At 36.9% G+C, this 25,444-nt stretch overlaps 1 protein-coding gene across 9 annotated transcripts in view; it reads left to right on the top strand.

Annotated features, from left to right (window-relative positions):
• Positions 1 to 25,444, top strand: part of Srrm234 (Serine-arginine repetitive matrix 2/3/4) — a 103,963-nt gene that overhangs the window by 31,228 nt on the left and 47,291 nt on the right. For 8 of the 9 annotated variants that reach the window (XR_016193358.1, XR_016193355.1, XM_089237305.1 and 5 more), the window contains 2 exons: positions 22,590 to 22,757; positions 25,222 to 25,308. Coding sequence is in view for 7 of the 9 variants with exons in the window: in XM_089237305.1 (XP_089093431.1) it covers positions 22,590 to 22,757; positions 25,222 to 25,308 (255 nt within the window). In the remaining 2 variants the exon portion in view is untranslated. Of the gene's footprint in view, positions 1 to 19,341; positions 19,470 to 22,589; positions 22,758 to 25,221; positions 25,309 to 25,444 lie in introns of those variants that run through there. The other variant, XM_089237328.1, reaches the window with a different exon arrangement.

Genomic DNA, 25,444 nt, shown 5'->3' with positions numbered 1-25,444 from the left:
ATCTGTAATACTGCATAACAGCGATTTCTAACCTGTTTTTATACTCGAAGAGTCCCTTTTAAAGACTATACAAACGTAACTATACAGATACCCGGCGTTGCCCGGGTTTTCTTCAATGAGGCTTTTTTGGATCACGTGATATCTCCCTTTCTTTGAGGGACATGCAAACCGTGTCTAAGTTCACCAATATGGCGACTGCATGAAATAAACAAATCTAGATTTAAAGAAACGTAAAAATAAATATATATATATATTTTTCTTTTTTTAAAGGGTGCTAAGTATTTCGATTTCCCCCTTTGAACTTCAAGTTATCTATCTCTGCCTGTTTCTGCTTTAAAAAATGCTTAATTAAAGCTGTGGAATTTTTTCGATGTACTTTTTACGGGCCCATAATTAATTTCAAAACATCCTAAACTATATGAATTTATGCAGTTCAATATTAAAAGACAATACGGAGACATTAATTTTCATGCTTGAGAAGATATAAATAAAAAGTTGAAATCAATGTTATTGCATGAATATCCAACACAAAAGTAGGTCCGGCTAATTACTTCATATTTAATCTCCCGGGCTTCGTATATCTATCTCTAAGTGAACTCAATATTTCAAAAATCGAGTATTTAATACAATTTTTAAAACTATCGATGTGACAGAAAACCCCACCAAATTTCCGCATTTCTACATTAAAATCGGCAATTGTAACACTGATTTCTATGAGGATTACCCTTTTCCTGACCCTCAAAGCGATGCTGATGATGATTATGACGTCATTCAAAAAACCTCAGTACTGGGCGTATTGAAAATGTGGTCAACCATTATAAAAAGGCATGAATATTATACATATACTGACAGCCTTGAAGAAATGACAAACCATTGTAAAGGCATATACACGTCTTAAACGCATTGTTAGGGAACCACGGTAGCCAAAGTAAACGTTCGGAAAGTGATTGTTGAGGCCTAAAAACCATTGTTGCGCGACAGTTTTTTGCCCATTTGGGGCATTTGCCCTGCTCTGACGAAATTTTAAAGTAGCCTATCGTTCAAGTCGGACCCCATTTGGTATATATGCAAAATTTGGCGACGATCGATCTAAAATTGTAGATTTGTATAGAGAACGTACACACACAGACAGACAGACAGAAAACCAATTTTATATATATAGATAAACTAGCTGATACCCGACAGACCAGTCGTGACCCGTAAAAAATGTATATATGTATAGCTTATTAATTATATCTTAATCAAAAAAATTTATGCATCAAGTAAGAGAAAATTACTTTTATTTTTAAATATTTTAATTAAAATCTTCAGGCAATCGCTTGTGGATACACAATATTTTTTCTTTTTACATCTGGTGTGTAGATGTATAAATTTTTGCTATTACCAACACGCGAACAGGTGACGAAAATGTGTCCGTCTGAAAAACAGGGCTCAAGTAAGTTGATACCTGCCACTGCTAAGGACTGGCCTTGCGCTTTGTTGATTGCCATGGCAAAAGCTAAACGAATCGGGAACTGTAATCGCTTGAAAGTGAATGGCATTTCTTCGGTGATAATTGGGATACGTGGAATGAAGACTTCTTTTTCTTTGTCGCATCCAGTTAGAATCGTTGCTTCAATGATGCAATTGTGCAATTTCTTCACGCAGAGTCTGGTGCCATTGCAGAGTCTCGGTGTGTCCAAATTTCTTAAAAGCATTATAGGTGTTCCGACTTTGAAGGTCAAATTGTCTGGTTACACACCCGGAATACCCAAAGTTCAGAATCCGGAGTTCAGAAATTCTGCAGGATACAGAACTAAATGTCTGTGCCATGCCTGTGACAGTGTCAACGGATTTGTAAGATGTGGAGTCTCCTGGAATAATTTTTAGGATTTTTTCGTTGATCTTGTTCACACTGTCATTTTTCGGTGCCAGAATCGCTCTCAGAAAGCCACTGATGGTTTTGGTCATTTTGTTGAATGTTTGGGAAGACTTTGTATGCAAGTTCTTGAACTGAGTTTAACAACTGGCAAAATTCATTTGGAAACGTAATCGATCCAGTGCTTGGGTCTACTGGTTGGTCAACTGATGTGAAAATGATAGCAGTACTGAGTCATTTTGCAGTTGAACTCGCATGTTGGTGGATAATGATAATTTTTTAACTTCGTGCCAGAGTGTTGATGATTTGAGGCAAGCATTGAGTTCATCAGCTGACTTTTAAGCATTTTTTAAATTGAAACTATACTTATACGATGGGCGGTTGATGAGATAAAGGCCGCATTAGCACTTAGAGGACACCCTGTATATAGGCTAGCAGAAATACCCGGCGCTTCCCGGGTTTTCTTCAATTACTGGGAGGATTGGAAAAGTGACAAACCGCTACAAAAGAATAAACTGTTATAATAACAGAATTAAAGGTGTGACAAGCCATTGTAAAGACATGTAAAGGCCATTGTTCAAGTCTGAAACGCATTGTTGGAAACCACGGTAACCAAAGTAAACGTTCCGAAAGTGATTGTTGAGGCCCCAAAACCATTGTTGCCCGACAGTTTTTCGCCCATTTCGGGCATTTGCCCAGCTCTGACGAAGTTTTAAAGTAGCCTACGGTTCAATCCCGGATGGGACGCAGGAGGTCGTTATATCGAGCGTCAACTGTATAGTGTTAATTTAGAGGCAGGGATTTAGTGTTAATTAGAGGCATTGACCGAGGAGGAATTAATGCAGTTGACTGCTCCGTGAACTGAAGCGGTACCAGATGAAGATCAAGATAAGGAAGTGGAAGACAAGTTCGCCATGTGTGTAACAGCGGAAGGGCTTCGTAAGTTCAAATCAGCGATAGATTATTTTCATGACGTAGGTCCCTCCATGTTACGTTCTTCACATGTAGAAAAATTGGAAGAGGAAGCCTTGTCAACATACTTCAACATGCACTGGTGAAATAAATTAAGAGAATTTGCATATTTTATCGAATTTCATGAAAAGAACTGAACTGAATGTAAAACCACTGCTTCTAGACAAAAATGCAAATCTTGTACGTCAAATACGTAAGCGTACACGTGTGTGTAGGCGGAGCCAGTAGAGAAACAGGCTTTATAAGCGCGCGTAAGTTAAGACGCATTTCGTTCGCTAGCACACCTCGGCAAATTTCTTGGTGTTATTTTGCAGCAATCGGTTAATTTCAAATTGTAACAGTAAAAATGAGTAACCACCAACGTTTAGATGATGGAATGAGGTGGCGAATTGTGCAGAGGCTAGAAGCAGGCCAATCTCAAGTCCAGATTTGTAGAGAGTTCAATTTAAGCCCAGCGTCGTGTGTAACTTATGGAAACAGTTCCAGGATACCGGATCCATCGAGAAAAAGCCTGGGCAAGGTCGTCCAAGAGCCACGACGGCCAGAGAAGATCGCCATTTGTCGATTATAGCGAGGCGTAACAGGAGTGCTACAGCTTCTCAGCTCTCTCGTGACTTGTATGCAGCCACAGGAACCCGTGTATCAAGGGTGACTGTTTCCAAAAGACTTCATGAGAGAGGGTTGTTTGCAAGAAGACCTGCTGTTTGCGTCCCGCTCACTTCTACGGACAGGAGAATCCGTTTATCATGGTGCAGAGAGCATAGAGATTGGAGTATGGATCAATGGGCGACCGTTCTCTTCACTGATGAGTCCCGGTTCAGCCTAAGCACCGATTCTCGTCGTACGTTCATATGGAGAGAACCAGGGACGCGCTACCTACCCTCCAATGTCCGCGAAATCGACCATTATGGCGGAGGAGGTTTAATGGGCTGGGCAGGCATCATGTTGGATGGCCGCACACCTCTCCATGTCTTTGAAAGAGGCACTGTGACTAGTGTGAGGTATAGGGATGATGTCTTGGAGTCCTATGTTCGCCTTTTCAGGGGTGCAGTTGGCCCCCGAGTTCATTTCAATGGACGATAACGCGAGGACACATAGAGTTCTTCTGCTCGACGATTTTCTAGAGAGTGAGGATATTAGCCGGATGGCCGATTGGCCAGCCAGATCTCCAGACCTTAACCCTATAGAGCATGTCTGGGACGCTCTGGGGAGGGTAATTGCAACTCGCAACCCCCCTCCGGGAACCATCCAGGGAATGAAAACAGCGTTGCTGAACGAGTGGGACCAATTGCCACAGGAAATGATAAACTGCCTTATTTCAAGTATGCAATCACGCTGCGAGACCTGTATATCTGTAAGAGGGGACCATACCCCCTATTAACGCATCTATTAACCCATTTTTTTGTTTATTCAGCAACCGCTGTTTCATACCTTCCGACTCCAACGAGTGTTACGCACGATCATGCGTGTGTATTACAATTATTGAATGGTTATTTGTTTTGTATTGTATCAATGTATGTACATATCAAATTTCATTAAAATCGATACAGTAGTTCTAGAGATAATCGACCAGGTCTGCAAATTCTCTTAATTTCTTACACCAGTGTACTTGATGATACGCAGAAGAGAAGAAACGGCAAACAGAAATCATAATTTCCGAATCAGAAAACATCGCCAACAATCGCTGCACCCTCTTTTACATTCCCTTCTACCCTCTGCGTCACCCTGCTCTTCTCATGATGTTCAATAAACGAGATATGGGGAAAAAAACCCATTGTTACGGTTATTCGTAGTTTTTCCGTATTCGCGGCCACCTCCGGAACGTAACCCCCGCAAATATGGGCGGGGGGGGGGGGGCGACTGTAGTTTTAAAATGGATTGGGAACATTTATTCTTGATAAAATAAAATTTCATGAATGTTACGATTTAATTCTACACTCAAATAGTTAATGTGCTTTTTAAGATAGAAGATTTGAATCTCAAAAATTTCCCCAAATACTTAAAAGTGTTCACTCTATTGACAACTGTGTACATTTACAATATCTGTGCAGTACCATTTTTTTTTTCGGTTCGTCCATCGTAAGAGGCCGTTCAAGTATTACGTAAGCAAATTTTTAGCCATTTTTGACCCCCCCCCTTGTCAGCAAAATTTCGTCATCGGCTCTGCCCCTCTGAATCCTAACTGATATTTTCATAAAGGGTGGTTGCTGACGTAAGCATTATTCAAACCCCCCCTCCCCCCTTGTCATCAAAAGTCAGCAAATCGAAACCCCCCCCCTCGATGATGACGTAATACTTGAACGGCCCTTAATATAAAATATCGGTTTTGATTCAAACCGAGTGAGAATATTGTGAATTTTTTGTTCCTCCCGATGCTGAATGGATAAATGTCAGAACTCTGCCACTGAACTTATTTCGTTGCCGAGATCTCTCTCTTCCAGCCCTATATTATTAAGCCAACAAAAAACAAACCTTCATATATAGACTAAAATATACAAACACACAAAAGTATAATAATATATTTCCCTGGACATTGGGTACTGTAGCGATTTTGGTTGTGATAACAGATGAGATGGGGTTGGAGAACGTTCCAAGATTTAATTTAGTTCAGCGTTTCCAAGTTCGCGGCACCCTTGGGAATAACATTAAAAACTTGGGGCACCCTTTCTTGAATACAGTTTACTACAACAAAAATCACTGAGTAAAAATACATCGAATTTTGTGAGATTAATCATAAATATAAAACTTGTTATTAATGCTTAGAGCACTGATACTTGAAATCAGGCCTTGCAGTTGGCAACAAACACGTTAATTGTCCTCAAGGTCTTGCAGTCTATTTCTTGCTTTGTATTTTATTGTCGCCATAGCAGAGAAGGCTTGCTGGCATAGATATGTTGAAAAGGGCAAAAGTGCGATAATTACTTTCTTCATCGGGTTAGGATACTCCTCTCAGTCCAAGCCAAAAAGCAGCCGCCGACGCCTCACTCTTGGTGAACTTACCTTTGAGTGTGGAATCGGCTCGAAAATCGATAAATTCATCTCGTTCTCAACCAGTGAAATCTATTTCCTCAGCGCTGTTTGCGAAATCAAATGGTGAGACAAACCAGTCGACATTCTCAGTGGAAAGAGATGGAAAGTACATATCCATTGCATCTTGCAATCTTAACAAGTGTTGACAAAAATGAGGTCTTTCAGCTTATCCGAAGGCGATGCCACTCTCCGCTATTATTACGAAGGTTTCGACAGCTGGCTGATGCAAAGATAAATCGAAGAAATCAAATTCCACTGGACTTGCTGGGAATCGAACCCACGTCCTCTCGCTTGCCGGGTAAGTGCCCTAGACCTAACCGCTTCACTTACAAGCTATTGGCAAGAAATTCAGATGATCTCTGTTTGATGAAGCGACGATAAATATGGTAACCTTCTCCTAACCTAACCGCATGTTAGGAAAAGAAAAAGAAAGTAAGGAAAAAACCAAATGAAAGGAAAACAGCATAATACATATAAGTATAATAGAGAAAGAGATACAATATATACTTATCTATATTATACTCGTATCTCTCTCTCTCTCTCCCCTCTCTTATCTGCGATACTTACAGATAATAGAGTAAGAGTAGGTACGAAGTAGATTTCACTTTTCACCCTCACCTACTTGTTCTTTTTAGCTCTTAGATGTATATAGTAGAAGGATACATCACGGAGATTTTTTAAAAAAAAGTAGTACTTTTTAGGGTTGCAACAAAGCTTCGCGGTGATTAGGGGAGAGGAAAGAAAACGGAAAGAACTTTTTTGAATTTATTCCACAGATGTTTGGACGCAATATTACGTCCTTGATCGTAAAGTGGCTAAACTGCAAAGCCGGCGAATCCTCTTTCCTTAGAGCTCGTGTGCGCTAAACGGGACAGAATCATGCTCAGCCCAAGCTCACATTGCTAGCACTGTCACTGATGGCGACTTATCCCATAAGTCATGCATGACAGTAATTGATTTGACTTTATTTACTTTAAGACCTTAAGTGGACCGTAATATTTTTTGATTTACCTCCATAATATCTCGCTGCACCCCGGTCGGGAAGGATTGATTTAGTTAAAAGAATGGGTGTTCTATTTTATTAGAAGTAATTAGAGGGCCCCATATCATCTGTTATCTTACACGCGTCATATATACACATACATGAAATGCATAGAAATTCACATTGTGTAATATAAAATGTCCACCGGATGCTGCATACTTTCTCAACCTTTTGATAATTCTAAAATACTTTTTACTTCTGCCTCACGAAAAAAGAAGAAGAAAAAGAATTGAAATAAATAAACAGAACGTGGTACGGGACCTAAAATCATTTGAATCATTTGTCCATAAAATCGCTCTTCCTTTACGAAATTCGGCGCTTTAGAGCAGCATTATTGTCCTCCCTGCTCTGCCGCGACTCTAATCATTCCGCGCTCCTCAGTAGCCCGTTGTGTGGGACAGGCTTCGATTTAATAAGCTCTCTTTGTATAATCCAAATCGCTCTCCCTGCATTTCAGTATTACGCCGCCATTTTGAGCTCCTGTTTTTTCCCTTGTGGCTTTCCCTGATTTCCTGTTCTCTCTGAGGAGCTGTCGCGTGCCGTGTGCTGTTTCCCCCCTCGGCTTGAGGATTCGCAGGCGAAAGAGAACAGCATATCGGAAAAATAGCTTGTGTAGTTGATGCCAGTGAGCCATCCTGCAAGGTTTCGGCATTCTTCTGCTTCCCCCGGAGTGATGAGTCATAGGTCGTATTGCCCACATACGTGGGTAAACTTCGACACATGATTTGTATGGCCTGGTTCAATTATTGTGAGTGAGGAGGGAACTAACAGTGCGTGTGCTTCATATTTTCATCACTTTCTGGCTTTTCCTGCACCCTTCTGCCGTATGCAATTCTATATAGAGCCCCACATATTAGCAGACACTTCTGCTTGATACTATCTTGTTTCCCCTCCCCCCATGGCTTATGTTTACAAGCTGAGCTTACCCTGACTTGTCAATTTTTGGTGAAGGAAAATCAAATTGTGATAATTTTAGAGTTGATTTTTGATTTTCTCTATTGAATTATCTTTTGAAATATCGGATCTAGCTTTCATCACATGAAATTCTATTTCTTTAGGTGATGTTTGTTTCCTCCCCCCCTAAATACTATTTGTACCCCATAGCTTAGTGAGTTTGTTTTCCTAGTTCATAACTGTTATTAGGCTTTCTAACACCATCTCAATACAAATATTTTCCAGTGTTATTGTTTGAGTGGAACTCTTGATGGTTACGAGATTAATCCTCCACGGAACAAAAAGGGCAGCAATACCCCGACTTAAGCGATTTTACTTGAAAAATGCTAATGCTTCAAATTTAAGCATAATCACTGGATTTTTGCAGAGATGGTGACGACGAGTGATAATCAAGGCAAAATTATTTGGTTGCTCAGAATTGAGGTTTCTCTTCCGGGATTCCTCACCTGAAAATGCAACCGGAAATTTCTAGGGATCCCGGCAAAAAAATAAGGTTGAACCAGATCATATTTATATACTCAAATTAGACATGCCGGAAAAATTATTATCACCAGAAGCATGCATTTTAGAAGATGCAATTGAACAATTCAATTGCATCTTCTAAAAGTTTGAGAAACTAACTTCTAAAGACGTTTGAGTATATAAATATGATCTGGTTCAACCTTATTTTTTTGCCGGGATCCCTAGAAATTTCCGGTTGCATTTTCAGGTGAGGAATTATGAATATAATTGATCATATTAATGAATTTTACAATATATTTAATAATCTTCAGAAATTTTTTTTCATTGATTTCAATATTATAATAGGGAACAGTCGAATATATCATTGACGTTTGTTTTGAGATCCAATTTGTTTGGTGAACTTCATCACGCTTTAAGGTAGTGTAATAAATATCGAATCAACCAGTTTAGTCAATCAAAATGTTCCATGTACATTGTGATGCTTGTTTTTGCATCATGATCACACTAATATCGAGCATTAAACGGATTTCGCCTTCAAGTACAAATCTGTGTTATTCTTCAAATAATTGAACTACTTCTCTAATCTTATAAAAACTAGCTATAATACCTAGCTCTGCCCGGTTTTTTTTATGTACCGGGGCATAAGAGAAGGGACAAACATGTCTGAAAGGCATTGTTGGGGAACCACGGTAACCAATGCAAACATAACAAAAGTTATTGTTGAGGCACAAGAACCATGATTGCCCGACAGTTTTTGCCCAGCTCTTACGAACTTTTGAAGTAGCCTATCGTTCAAGCCGGTTCCTGTTTGGTATATATGAAATCTGGCAAAGATCGGTCTCAAATTGTAGATTTCTGTAGAAAACATACACACACAGACACGCACAGAAAACCAATTTTATATATATATATATATATATATAGATTTGGCATGCGCATCCTTTGGCGCGTCCGTTGTGTAAAAATTTTCATAAATAAACCAAATTGATAAACTCAACTATATTTATGCTGTAATTAAATTTTTTTTGGAAAGAAAAACGATTTTTAAAAAACAATAATAAAGAGTTCGTCAAGAGTAAAATTTCTAGTTAGAGTAGTGTCAGAGCTGTTCAGGGAGTCTTTTTCTGAGACGCTAGTACGCAGAAGTTCTGTGAATTCAGCTGTACATAGTAGTAGTGTTGTTGGTAGAATAAGGTAGTGGTATTCACGTTTGTATTGCTGAATCCACGTGTTTACCAGAAATGCCTTCCAGCCTTAGGGATCAGTCATTTGCCTTCTTTCTTTGCACCGTGATGTCATTGTGTACCCAAGTTCCTTTGGATAACGAGGGTTATTATCCGTTTAAATATATGATGCATATGTTTGCTTGGACGTTGTCTTTTTTTTATCCCTACCTTTGAATTTAAAAACTGAAAGAAAATCATATCTATGGGATGAGCATAGCTAAAATAATGAGTTTGGTATTTACGGTATATGATATATGAATCCGTATCAACCTGTTAACAGCAGCCTGGAGATTTTTTTTTTAGAAGTAATAGAATTAACTCGATTCAAAATGGTTTTAACCATAGACATATGAAATGGTACATAAATGACAGTTTTCCCATTTAAAGTGCACGAGATTGCCATTCCGCAAAGTGGTTGATTGGTTTTCTGATTCCGAAGGAGGCCACTACTATAAAATACTAATACCACTACTATATCATTATTATAATAAACCGCACATGCACCTCGTAAACATCCATCTGGGGAATTTCTAACGGAACTTTACTTGTTGGGAAATGCTTGCTTATACGTATTTTGTCTCTAAACGTAAGCATGCTTTTTCTTTGAGGTGTGATACGTATGTGTTCTAGGTGCTGCCATCTAATTTTGAAGCTGAATGCGTACTGACTTTCCAGTGAAAACAAAAGTTCCCGGCAGACTTGTGACATTGCATTCACTCGCTGCAAATTAGTCGTTTTTAGTCCTTGAGTGGTTTGTTGAGATTTCCCATCCATGTTTCCGGCTGTCACAAAATATTTCATCGCGAGCCAAGCAACACACACTAGGCGAGCGCCAAGTTTAGGGGCGACGTGCCGACGGTCGGCACATCAAGGGGACTCTCGTTGCGTCTCTTGGATTTTGTGAGCGAAGGCTGCGGCACCGCGGTCCGAACTGAGTTGTACGTGACAGATGCAGTGAAATCACCGAAGTATCGATGATGCTTCATTCACAATGCCGAATTCTTGATGCGATCTGTGTTTTCCATCTTCAGTCTTCAGCTGCTGGAACCAAAAAATAGGGACCAATGAATCAGAGGACTTCTCTCAACGAAGTTAATTTTTGGTTCTAGAAGTTGAAGACTCGTGTTAAGATGGAAATTTTATTTGCCATCAAGATTTTGCCTATGTGAGTTGCTGCAGCATCAATATAGCTTCTTAGACCTAATCAAAATCTTGATGGCAAATGAAATTTCCATTTTCATACGTCTTCAACTACTGGAATCAAAAGGTAAAGAGCCTAATGGACACTTCCATATAGAGAATTCTTCTGATTCATTGGTCTATAATTTTTGGTTCCAGCAGCTGGAGACTGTTTGAAGATGGGAAAACACAGATCGTATCAAGAATTCGGCAATGTTCATCAAGCATCATTGATACTTCGGTTATTTCGTGATATCTGATAATTGTACCTGACGCTGATCTTATTACGTATCATTGATATTCGTATGGATTGTGGAGTCGAGCTGAAAAAAGGTCTAATCAATTGCGAACCAGCTGCTATCGGCTCTACAATTGCGAAGATGAAATGATGGAATTCATGGCTGAGGTTCTATCCAGATCTGTGTTGGAAACTCATAAATTCAATGTCTTAATGTCTTGATGAATAAAATTCATGGTCAAAAGTTCAAAGATGGCCACGGTACAATATCAGCACGCGTTTTCTCATACTGTTGAAGCAATTATGCATTTAATTTTGCGTTTGCAGAAATGCCCCGTTTTTCTACACATAATGCGAAAATTGAGAACTATTCTAGATTCACATACATAACCAGGAAAGACACACAACACTTATTCAATCAAGTTGATGTAAATTTATATGTAAAATATTCATGTAATAATACGTTTAAAGTCAGATGTTTTTAAATAACTTTCGGGGTACTCTGATTTTTTGAAACAAAGAGGAAAAAGTAATTTGGTATTTTACGGTGCATTCAGTCTACTTTATGCAAACTTTTTTTGCTACCGATATGCTCAAGAAGAGCCTCTTAGAAGACGGAAATGCAAATTGCAACTCTACTGTTAATTTGAGTTTTCCGATTTGACCATTTCGTGATCTGCTCTCGTAAATTTCTGGGGTGTTCTAATTTTTTTGAAAAGGACGTGTATATTATTTGAGTGAATTGGATTATATATTTCTGCTCGAAGATCAGATGCGATCTATTGCATATGTAGTTTCTGCTGAGACCGATGCTCTGTGAGCACAGCCGGAGGGAATAATTTATGCAAGATGGAGCAAGATTGAGAACGACTATCTGGAGATCACGTTGTTTGTGTGAGCAAAGTTTATTATTTTCATTCGATCGATTATCACCTGCTCGAAAAACAAATAAAATGTTCGTGATATTTAACTGGCAATGCTCAGCCACATTCAACTTGTACCCGATTGGTTTTCTCTGTTTGATTCGTGTGTTGTACTTATCACAAGATGGACCTACATATTTGCACACGTGTATTTTTTTCCTACTTAATTAACTTCAGAGACATCGTTATTTCTTTGAGATCCCATGACCGTTGCCTAATCGTTGTATGCAATCATTGCATTGATCTGGCGGCGGGAAATCGGATTATACGCATGTTTCCATGCATGCATTTCAAATCGGATCACGTCTTGGTTAGTTTTTTTCTTCGAAAGAACGCGAAACTGCCGACATGGTTTATATTCAAATTTGATGCACCGTTGATTGTTGAAATTAGGCATCATTTTTTTAAAACATGTACCAAGCCTTATTGGCTGATTTAAATATTCCGTTCGAGTTGATGAAGGAATGTAGATGGATTTTTAACTTAAAAAAAAAGCAGCTGCAGCTTGCAGTAACGAAAATAATGAAAAAAATTCACATCAAATATAAGTGCAGTAAAATCTGTCTTCAACGGAATCGCAGTGGACCAATATTTTTTCGTTGAATACGTTTCCGCGCGCGCGCTTAATAGAGGTTCAATTGACATAATGTGAAAAAATTATGTAACGATCTCGTATAAAATTTAAATAAAATAAAAATTAATTAATTGAAAATGAAGTAAATGATTTTTTAAAATAAATTATTAATAATTAGTTATTAAATTATAATTACAAATGGTCAATAACAGAGTTTTGTGTATGCAGTTCACGCCCTTTATTGCCTGACTTTCAAAAAAAAAAAAAAAAAAACCAGTAAACAGTTTTGTTTCAGAAATCATACAAAAAATGCCCGAGTCTATGCTATAAAGCAAAATTTATGCAGTTCTTTGAAGGTTTTGACAGCATCTGTATAAAACTTCACCCTACACTGTTTTTTCTTCTGAAAATGACGACATTCGTCTCATGTTCATCCTTCCCTTTTTGACTTTTTCTAAAAGTTTCAGTGAGAGCGTCTACATCGTGTCAGGTTCAGTTTGTACGTTGTCGTCTATGTTTATGTTATCCTCAGCGCTGCGATCACGGAAAGCAGTTTGCATGCAATTTTGTAAGTCTTGCATATATCATTTGTAAATTGAACCTTTGCATTGTTTACTCCTGTAGAAAAGCCTGTTTTTCCGAAAGGTTTTGTTATAATTTCAGGAAGTAACTGCCTTACTACATATGGCTTATTAAAATCAGAGTATCGAGTTCGGAAACGGTTTATGTTCATGTGGGAGTAGATGATGCAGAACTAACATTGGCAAGCATAGATTGCATAAAAAAAATTCGGTAGAGCACTTCAACATTTTGTGATTTCCTTGGCCTATTGGTTTGGGAAACATTCGTAGTGTTTGTGTGAAATTTTCCGTTAAGGCATACAGTTTTTCTTTCCGTTTCCGCGTTAGACCGTTCAATCCAGGTTTTTCAACGTGTATTTTAAGCATTGAAATCACGGGACCAATATTTTTTCCGTTGAAGACAGGTTTCCGCTTAATACAGGTTCCGTTAAAGACAAGATTTACTGTATTAAGTACAAAAGTTTAAAAATCATAACGTGCTGTATATTTAGGGAAGAAGAAAGGAACTGCAGTTTTCCGTAAAATGCAGTGTCACGTGAACGAAACTCAGTTTAGCCTCTGTGGCCGAGTCTGATTGGGACTCAGAACAAGCATTAGAAGCAATAGAATTGCTAGAAAGAAAACCTGGTATGATTTACAATACACCAATTTCCCGAAGTTACGCGATTATCATCGGTCTCATCTATCACATAAGTCGGAGTACAATTTTGCATACAAGTATGGTTCTAACAACTGGGACCAAAATTTATAAAAATACATGTGTTTTTCCTTCTTACTGTAGTTTTATATAATTTACCCCTTAACGTACAGGGACGAGAGTATATAGAACTATCGTTCCTTTACTGTCATCCCATATACACATGGGTATATGGAAAAATACATTTGCGCTTTCTCCCCATCTCTCTCGAGGCTCTTTTTTAGTAACCCTGCAAACGGATTTTTCCCCCCTCTACCTCATAAAGAAAGGGTCAAAAGGTGTCCTCGAAAAAATTATGAAAAAATTAAGCACATTAATCTTATCCACAGACACTTGAAAACAAAAAAATTACCGGTGGTGTGCAAGTATCAAAGCCACCAAAAATGATTAAAAATGACAACAGTTGGCTACTCATCGCCTCTCGCGCTCCTTGGCGATAACTATGAAAAAATTCTTTCCACTATTTTTACACACTATTGCTCCCCTTTCCCTTTATCTTTTGTTTTCCTCCTTTCTTTTCGAGTGCTGTACCAACACCATCTATAATAGAACGCCACCACCCGAAGCTTTGACGTCACTGAAGTTCATTTCAACTGTAGTCATTGGATATAGCAGGTAGATAGAGAGGGTGAAAAGAGAAATACAGGGTGATTATAAAAAAACAATCCCGACATATGGGCCCCTAACTATCATACCATTCACAGAAACTGAATGAAATTTTGGCTAAGGTATTTTGATGTATGCGCTCAAGAATGATATGGAAAACAACAGTGTCACTCTAACAGTTACGGTTACAGTGAGAAAATTTCGAAAATATCAAATGGCAACACCAAGTTTTTTGTATTGGAATGTGATCTCCATTGTGAAAAACCCTAAATAGCGTTCGAACGGCAACTGTAGCATGAAAATCACCGGCGGTAGATAGGCTGAAAGTGAGGACAACCAATAAGGACAGAGAAGCAGCATAAAATAAAGCATTTTATTGTGTTTCACAAATTTTCCACGTGACCTTGTGGAGGACTAATCAGGCTGGGATCTCAGCCGAAGAAACGAACATTAATGCTCTGGTGCACGGCAAAGTCCTTTTTACTTTTTCCTTGCCTAGCTCCGGGGATTTTCGTGCTACAGGTGCCATTCCAACGCTATTTAGTGTTTTTCAGTATGGAGATCGCATTCCAATACCAAAAACTTGGTGTTGCCATTTGATATTTTCGAAATTTTCTCACCGTAACCGTAACTGTTAGAGTGACACTGTTGTTTTCCATATCATTCTTGAGCGCATACCTCAAAATACCTTATGCCAAAATTTCATTCAGTTTCTGTGAATGGTATGATAGTTAGGGGCCCCATATGTCGGGATAGTTTTTTTTATAATCACCCCGTATATATACTTACCTACTCTCTTATCTGTACTTATCTATTATACTGGTTTTTTTCATTTGGTTTTTTTTTTCCTTCCTTTTCTTTTCCCCCCTTCACTTTCTTTCCCTTTTTTTTAATGTGTGGTTACATTAGGACAAGGTTATCATATTTATCGCCCATTCATCAAATAGAGATCACCAGAATTTCTTGCCAATAGCTCTTAAGCGAAGGGGCTAAATTAATTTTTGGTCTCTATTGGCGTTCAAATATTTTAATTTTTTTTCTAGTAACCCATAAAAATTCCTCCGGATTTTTTTATATTTCTGTGCATATTTAAATGAGTAGAATCAGTGGGGTAATTATTTCGAAACTTTTTGAAGACATCATCGTGGGAACCTTTCCTTGTCAGCCATAACTTTCTTTTTCGTCTCCGTCGCTAAGGTTTGATGAATGAACATGGGGAAAGGATGATAAAAAGAGGGAGAAAGAATGGAAAGCCTGTTCCTTTCCTATATGTTAACAATAATACAACTTCTTGAGATTTATCTCTATTACTTCTACTGCACATTCTACAAATTTACTGTCAATAGGTGTTCTCTTGCCTACTTAACCGTATATCCAGCCCGTAAATATTTTTCTGAGGAATTTTCAATGAATGGATAAATGCATGTGCTCTCTCTGAGTGTACGTGTGGCCTTAACGTATTTATGATGTTAGTGTTACGCTATGGTGCTGTCATATGTGTCCCATATTTTGAAGTAAAAATGATAGGTGCAGTGTATTATTAACGCATTTGGAGTTTCGGATTCAAATATAAATTAAAAAGTGTATGAAATCATGTCTTGCCACATTGTACGCTATACTGCGAAATGACTCGGTTCTCTGTTCCCGCAGGAATTTTCTATCAACGGTAGAACCTCGGATGTTTCGCAATCGGATATATCGCGTCCACCATCATGTGTCGGGCTTCAAGTAGATACTTGGTCAGCTGGAGCAAGCACGTATTTTGGCGCCTCCTTGTAATGTTGAAGGAGAGGTTAAAGGGTGAAATTTGCGCCCCCTTTGGTCCGGTACCCGTCACCAAACATCTGCTTCCCCTAGTTGCGGCCCAGGCCCCTCGCTTTATTTTATTAAATTTATTAAAACTATTGTTATATGCCGTTATATTGGTTAGTTTATAACCATTCATTCTACCGTGCTCCGCTTTCATTTAGTAACTTCTGTACGTGACAAATGAAAGACGTCTTGCCCCGTTTCTCGTCGACAATGTGTTAATAGTTTGTAATTTGTTAATAATACTTTCCCTTTTAAGACTAATGTGATATAAACCTTATTTTAAACTTTTGGTATCCTTTCTCAATTTCGTGTGTGAAGAGAAAGAAATGTAATTTTTTCTTTTGTTTACGCAATTCGCCAATGTTATTTTTTCCGCAGATCTCTATATCCTTAACCAATACCAGCTTTAGTGTTTTGTAGCTGGTGATGTCCTAATCCTGGCTTGGTTTCCTAAACATTTGTTCATCCCCTTTTGAATTCCAATGTAGGCCTTCGATATCAACAGTTTGTCTGGTCAGAATCTAGCGTACATAAAAAAAAATTGTTGTGACAAAATGTTTAGATGACTGAGATTGCATACAATATACAGTGTGCCAAATAATGTCCTTTTATAATAATTACTGGGAGGATTGGAAAAATGACAGACCATTATAAAGGAATAAACTGTTATATTATATAATACTGGCAGCATCAAAGAAGTGACAAACCATTGTAAAGGCATGTGCATGTCTGAAAGGCATGGTTAGGGAATCAAGGTAGCCAAAGTAAACATTCCGAAAGTGACTGTTGGAGCCCATGAACCATTGTTGCCCGACGTTTTTACCCATTTCGGGCATTTGCCCAGTTCTGATGAACTTTTAAAGTGGCCTGTGGTTCAATCTCGGTTCTGTTTAGTATTTATGCAAAATTTAGCGACGATCGGTCTAAAATTGTAGATTTGTATAAAGAACATATACATGCATATATAAGATACACTCTTTAAGTTCAAAAACTGGTGAGCATAGAAACACTTTCAGTTAGGAAAATATTCAAAAGTAATATAGGTAGATTTCATTTAAGTCGTTCACTTTGAACTGTGCCGTATGTATACACATGTATTTTTTTTTTTTTAGAATACAAGTTTTATTTTTTGTACATTTCCTATTACCCATCACCTTTAACCAATACATATTTAGAAACTTTTTGTCCTGCGTTGAATGCACGCAACGCAAGTCACCCAAAGTTGGGTATTCATCTCGTGCTCGCTGCTTGGCTCGCCATGAAATATTTCGTGACGTCTGTACACATTGATGAGGGAATTTCAACAAATCACTAAAGGACACGCCCAAGCACGCGGAAGTAGACGAGCCTAAAATATATTCAGAGGTGTTGTGAATTCGATTCCCGGTTTGTCTTTTTCAAAATCTTTCCTGACCCAGAAGTACAATAGAAACGATAACAAGATGACCGCAAGCAAACATCGCTGCCACTTGAATTCGCCCTTCCTTTCTAATACCACTAGCTGAGGCAGTGTTTTTCAACTTTTTGTATATTTCATCAACATTATTTAAAGTGACTTTTAAAAAAGTACTTTTTAATAATTTAATTATTAACAAATGTGCAAAACAATTCATCATAATTTGTAATTAAAGAATAATTAGAATTCCTGAAACAAAAACTTAATTAGGTATCGGAGCTTAACGCTTGTGTACGATATTTTCTTTTTTGCATGGTCGAATTTTGAACATTTGAACATGCATACTTAAGTCTTCTTCTAAGGATTCCAGTTGTGATCGGTTTTTATTTCTGATATTGTATTACTGTGACGCTAAGAACGAAAGAAGAGTATTGCACTTTTGTTTGCAAGTCGGACCCGCTTATAACGAAGTCGGAAAAAGCAGTGAAAATATTCGTTATATGCGAACGTAGATATATCCGTACCGGCTTGATAAGCAATAAGAAATTCACGGGAAATTAAAAACTTCGTTGTACTTCGAAAGTCGAGTTATCCCAATGGAAGCAATTATCGGTGAAATCGAAAATATCTTACTATTTTGTTGTTTTTTCGACAAAATAAAATTTCTTCTACGATATCTTTGCAAACAAATATACTGAATTTCTTAAGTTGGATTCACAACCGACAACAGAATCTTCTGATACCGGTGGTTAGCCAAACAGAACTTATTACGAATTTTAGTCCTTTTAGGTGAGATATTATGTTACTTGAAATTCCAGATTTTCACATAAAATGCATACAAGATAGTATGAGATTATCTCAGCATTATCCACATCATCTCAAAGCGGAGTCCCCCTTAAAAATTTCCTTTTTATATACTACTAAAAAAAAAATTATGATTGCATAGGAGACCGATATACCGTCGACTTCGTAGGTGACCTCTTCCATTTGTGATTGAGTTAGCTCATTCTTGTGTCTGATACATTAGCTGGAAGAGATAAGCCTAAAATAATATGTCCAGACCGTTCAGTTTGATGCTAAGTCATGTATTGAAACAACGTATGTTATGAAAAAAAAACCCAAGACTTTATTCTTTAATGCATTATTATTCAGTACGTTATTCGATGCATTTTCTATTTGCTAAATCTTTCATCTTTCCATCTCATGAAATGATTACAAAAGTTTCAGAAAAACAAGTGACGTACATGTGGAAAAAGATTCCGAGGTGAACATGAGTTAATCGGACTCAAGAAAGAGTAATTCTGGAGATGATTGGCGCCAAAATTCAGCTCACGACGCATCTGTTTTATATCAGCACGTGCGTCCATATCAACAAAAATGTTCGTCAGCCGAATTTGTATTCATTAGCCGCAGCAGAAAAAAATCACGGAAAAATCTTTGTTAGCCAAAAAGCCGATGCGTTCGTTATCCGAGATATCGCTGTACTGAATGTTGCCGTACGAGATCGCCTGTAAACTGTAGGTTATATAGTCTGATTAGTCCTCGTATGAGGAAAACGATCGTGTTGCGAACAAAAATGATCAGGTTATCACTCTGGATCGGAATCATCGGTTCTAGATGTATATTGCATTTTCGTGTCACGATGTTCTCGAGGACGTTTCCGTTCTGAACGAATGTGTTGCAATGCCGACGTTGGGACTTGCGTGCGGGGGCGGGAGTTGAAGGCGGCACACATTCAACTCAAGGGATGATCGATCCGTATTCTTGGGTGTTTATATACCAGTTTTGGCTTTTCGACCGGAGATTTTCAGTGGATTTCCCACCCAGATGCGGTCCGCTCTTTAGCGCGTCCAGACTGATAACAGAATCCATGTTTCCTGCACCAATCGTTATTTTTTCGCTATGACAGTAGAGATATGGTAATTCTTTTTATATGTATCTACGTTAATTGCAATGTTTGAAGATGGTGGATTTAGTACTTTCCTTCCGTTTTTGAAGTTTTCAATTCATGTTGTGAGATAATATGAGAATCTTCTTTATTATTATTAAAAAGTTCAGCATAAATTTTCTTTATTTTTATGATTATAAAGCGTGATTAACTCTTAACTAGTCACCTGGTAATAACAAAATAGGACGTCGTGCCGATTTTCATTCTAATTATTTCAATTTTTGAAAACTAATTAGTGATTATTTCAATTATTATAATTTTTTTGTTGATGATTTAAAAACACAGTTAAGAACATAATGAAGTCAGTTTTGATGCATTCATAAAATGTTTTTATCAGGGAAAATATATTTTATTAGTTTCAAACTTTTAAAAAGGGAAAAAAGAAGAAATTAATTGTAATTGCCCAGATAACTGGTTAAACAACTGGCATTGGGTTTGTGCAAAACTTGGTTAAAAAACAAAAAATGTAAAGCAGTCTTTTTTGTATTTTTGTGAATGAAAAGGGTCAAATACGAGAGAGTATTATTGTGAATTTTGAAATTTGTATCTTGAAAAATCTTTTTTTTCAGGAAATTAATTTTTCAAGAATTTATCCTCATTCTTAGTTTAGAACGTCATTTTATAAAGTCATTTTATTTGCATTATTATATACTTATAAGCATCAACAGAAATTTGAAAACAAAATTCTAATTTTCTTTTGTCTTTTTTGTGTAACATGAAGTTTCTTTCATTCCTAATTTTAATTATTTTAATTTTTAATTAAAATTTAAAGTTTTTGTTAATAAAAAAGAAAAATATTAAATTCAGATACATTTTTTTCAGATATGTTGTTTAAGTCATTAGCAGAACTTATTCATGAAAATAATGCATTTCCATCTCAAATTGAAAAAACATCACAAAAATGAGCTAACTGAGGGAATTTAGCTCCTAAAAGATCCAAAAAATAATACATTTCCCTCTTTCTTCCTTGTTTTGTACTGATTTTCATGTTTTATATAAGTCAATATACAATGGTATATTATATTTTGTATATAAATCAATAAAATCTGTCTTCAATGGAATTACACGGGACGGAGATTTTTTTCCATTGAACACAGGCTTCCGCTTAATAGAGGTTCAATTGACAAAATGTGTAAAATTATGCAAGGATCTCGTATAAAATTTAAATAAAATAAAAATAAATAAATTGAAAATGAAGTAAATCATTTTTTAAAGTAATTAATTTTTAAATAATAAATAAAGTAATGCACATAATTTTACTCTATAATTACAAATATTTATTCACTTGAATGATACATTATTTGTTAAAAATATGCACTGTATTTACTTTAATATTACACTGTATATAGAGTCCATTACATACATTAACTATTCACATTGCCGAATAGTGAATAAAAAATTGGAAAAAGTCCTGTGAAAATAAATAATTTTTATTTTTTCCACTGGTGAATAAAGGTAAATATAATAGATATATCTATATGCAGTGCCTTTACTGCCTGGCTTTCAGCAAACAGTTTTGTTTGCTGCAGTATTTTAAGGTTTCGACATCATCTATATAAAACATCACCCTACACCGTTTTTCTGCCAAAATGACTACATTTATCTCATCTTCATCTTTTTTACCTTCTCTAAAATTTTTATTGGGAGTACCTATATTTGTTGTGTCAGGTTCAGTTTGTACATTGTCATCTATGTTTGTAATCCTCAGCAAACTGCGATCATGGGAAGCAGCTTGCGCGCAACTTTTTATGTCTTGTACATCATTTAAAAATTGAACCTTTTTGCCAATTTCTCCCATAGAAAAGGCTGCTTTTCCAAAAAAAATTTGTAACAACTTCAAGAAGCAACTGCCTTACTACGTATGGCGTATTAAAATCACTGCATGAAGTACGTAAACAGTTTTCGCAAATGTAGGAACGGATGATGCAGAACTCGCATTGGCAAGCAGAGATTGCTTAAAAAATTTTGATAGAGCAGTTCAACATTTTGTATGATTTCCTTGGTTTATTGGTTTGGGAAACATTTGTAGTGTTTGTATGAAATTTTCTATTAGAGCATACAGTTTTCCTTTCCATTTCCGCTTTAGACAGGTTCCGTGCTATCCAGGTTTTTTAATGTGTATTTTGGCATTGAAATCATGGGAGAAAGACAGGTTTCTGCTTAATACAGGTTCTGTTAAATACAGGCTTTACTGCATATAAAATTGATTTTCTGTATTTGTGCGTCTGTTCTCTATACAAATTTACAATTTTAGACGGATCTTAACCTAATTTTGCAAATAGACTAAATAGGGCTCAACTTGAATGATAGGCTACTTCAAAAGTTTGTCATGGCAGGAAGAATGTCTAAAATGGCCAAAAAAAAAACCAAAAAAACTGTCAGGCAGCAATAGTTCCTGGATCTCAAAAATGACTTTTGGAATGTTTACTTCGGCTACCGGGGTTCCCAAACAATATGTTTCAGACATGTATATGCCTTTACAATGTTTTGTCACTTTAATGCTGCCAGTATAGGCCTATGTATAATATCTTATTCCTTTATAATGGTTTGCCACTTTTTGAATCCTCCCAATAATTGAAGAAAACCTGGGCAGCACCAGGTATAATAGCTAGTGATTTATAAAATCACAGTGAACCCCTCATTACATGGTACCTTGTCATAATGTTTGCGTTTGGATATTTTTTACCTTTTATTAGAATCAATATCAGAAATTCAACTTACCTTAGAACCCCCACTGAGTCATCTGTATATCATTTTTTTTAAATAACATTGTTCCAAGTGACTTGGAGAGTCAGGGAAATATGAAAATATTTGGTAAAAGTCAAGGAAAAATTCTGTGAAGCAGGAAAATAAACTATTTTGAAAAACACTTTAAAGGTTGAGGGTTTGAATTCTGTTTCTTTTGTTAGGAGTTTTGATCAATGAAGTTTTGGGCAAGGAAATGGTGGAGCAAATTTTTTTTTGTTGAGAACCGTGTATAAAAATTTATATTGAATGGTACCCCTTCTTTTGAATGTGATCTCGAATGCTTGCTTCAAAAATATTTTGAATGATATTCTTAATTTTTTTCCCCCTCTCTATTTAATTTTAGTGTGAAAGAGAGCCACCAGATGGCTGAAGCAAACCAGGAGAAGAATATGAAGATGAGAGAAGCACTTGGGATCAGTCAGTATTTTGTAGAAGGCAGTTCATTGGATCCAGAACACAAGGCTAAAGAAGCTGCTGCTGCTGCGGCTGAAGCACAGAAAAAGAAGTACAGGTGAATAAGCTTTGCATTATCTTAGTGATATAATGAAACAGCAGATGGCTAGTTGCAAAAAAAAAATAAAAAAAATACAGCTGCTTGATTTGCACAAAGCCCTTGTAGTTCTGTAATCATATACTAATCTTAGGCTGTAGAAGTAGAAATCCATATATAAGCTCAAAAATCCATTACCTTATAGAAAATAACAGATATGAAATTTTATTAGTTAATCAGTTTGGTCTTCGATCTGATTCCTGTAAACTTTCCCTTTGAATAATATGCATTTTCTTAATGTTTTTTATAAAAAAAATAGTGATGAAATTATGTGATGCTTTTTTTTTTTTATAATCGCCCAAACCAAATGATAAACAAGAGAAATGACTACATTTTCAGTCAAGTCAAGGATCTGCTCACACAATCCTTTCAAAATTTGTTTCTTACTTTGTTTTAAAAGTAAATGTGAACCTCAAATACAAATACAAATACAAATACAACGCCACAACAGGAAAACTGCCCAACGAGGTGGCTGACTTAAGAACATCATGGATCTCCGAGCCATTTTTTTGGAGGCCCTACCTACTACTGCTACACCACACCCCCCCCCCCCCGCGCGGAACCCCCAACGAATCGGTACATGCGGGAATGTGCATGTACGTGTAGTGAAACCTGACGTGAAGTTTTTGTTTCACTGTAATGCTTGTTATGTGTAGTGCTGCCATCTGCCACCAGTTTTTCTAACTATGAGTGAAGTGTTATGATTGAATGATTTATCGTTGTAGGACAGTTGCTCTCTGTGGCGAGACTTTTTAACGGGGAGATCGGCTCGCATTTGCGCCTTGAAGTTGGGAACCACAGAAAACCAACTTCAGCCGACCACCACTGTGGGGTTCGAACCCGGATCCTCGCATCGCGAGTCCGTCACTATGACCACTCGACCACCACAGCGGCCAAAAAGCGGCCATCAAATCATATATCATGATTTTTCCAGATTTAGGATTATTTTCCTACATCCAGATGTATTGGCTTACATGGGGGTGGGAGGGGCTTACTCCCTTCAGCCAAGATTACAGTGTTATTTTGCAGAACAAAACATAACCCCTCACCCACAAAAAAAAATCCTGCTTACGCCTGTGTCCAGATTTTCTTTATCCAGATTTATATGCCCGTTTTGCCCCTTTCCTCTATGTCAAACTGACCTGAAATGCTAAGCTACCTGATAAATTTTGTACACCTCTGTCAAATCAATGATCCAACGCTCAATTTCATAATATTGGTACTAATTGCATTTTACCATGATTAAAGCTCTTTAGTAAGTTTTAAATATTTATAAAACAATATTCAGCACAGGCATTTCATAAATGTAGCCATTGCACTGCAAACGTGGGCAAAATCAATATTTGTCTAAATACAGTGATACCTTTTTTTTCCCCCTTTCTTTCTTTCAAATTGAGCACAACTCTGGTCTATTGCCATGGGCAATTTACTACCAATTGAGTTTTGCTGGAAGTGTCAGTGTGTACCTAACAATACAGTGATACCTTGACTAATGAATGCCTCAGCTTAAAAACTTTTTGGCTAACAAAGATTTTTTAATGATTTTTCAGAGTTACTGTCACTCAGGCTGAAATTAATTCTCACCTCAAAATCTTCCAGATTTGCCTTCATTTTTCTTTAAGAAAGTTTTGAACCACTTCATAAAACTTCCATAAAATGAAAGATTAAGCTAAAAGGAAATGCATTTTGCGGGGAAAAAATGGCTATTAATAATAGTCTTAAAAGTTTTCAATGCACTTGTTCTTTCAGCATCAAATTAAATGGTCTGGACTTTGTAGGCCTATCTTTTCCATCTGCATGTGCACAGGAATAAGGTGACCCAATCACAAATGGATGGGGATCCACTGGATTGTGTTGATATTTTAAATTAAAAAGATTTTCAGAGAGGGAGCATAGGCAGAGATAAACATGAAAGTCTGGGGGGGGGGCACAATGATTATTACTGGGGAGACATGATGATGTCTATTCATATACATTAGATCAGTAGGCTTCACTTTTGATGCCCCCCCCCCCGTATCTCCGCCCATGAGAGAGAGAATCTCATTTTCCTGTAAATTCTCATTTATATAATTTTTAATTTTTTATCTCAGGTTTTGGTCAAGTTTTCTTACTTCTTTTTATAGGGCTTCACAGTGTTTTTGACTACTTGTTTTTAAATTTTGGGCAGCACCGTGAATAAATTAAACTACACTCAATAGAAACTTATGGAAAATTTTAACTTTTTAGTTAACAAAGATTTCGGCTCACAAACGTGATTCTAGAACAAATTATCTTTGTTAGCAGAGGTACTACTGTAGTGGCTTTTCCCTTCTTGTGACCTATTTTTGTGTTGTCAGAGATTCTTGACATTTAATTGACCAGTTCTGTCTGTCTGAAAAATCAGTACTGTTAGAAACATTTTGAAATTATTTTCTGCTTTTTTTAGTCTTGTGCCTGATCCATTGTCATCTCCATCTCCGGAGAAAGAAGATGATGTTGCAAATGAGAAGAAGAAAACTACTTCAACTAAACGGTAGGTCAGAAATCTTAAATCGAATAACTTTTTTTTCATTTAAAAAATAAAAATAGTAGTGGTCATTTTGATGGCAAAAGTAATTTTTATGGCTTAACCGTACATGCACCTTGTACATATTCCCCTATGAAATTTC

This window comes from Pholcus phalangioides, unplaced genomic scaffold, assembly GCF_987345545.1.
Source record: "Pholcus phalangioides strain wild (caught in Gottingen) unplaced genomic scaffold, Ppha-v1.0 ptg000002l_1, whole genome shotgun sequence".
NCBI classification, from domain to species: Eukaryota; Metazoa; Arthropoda; class Arachnida; order Araneae; family Pholcidae; genus Pholcus; species Pholcus phalangioides.
This window is presented reverse-complemented; position numbering and strand designations above follow the sequence as displayed.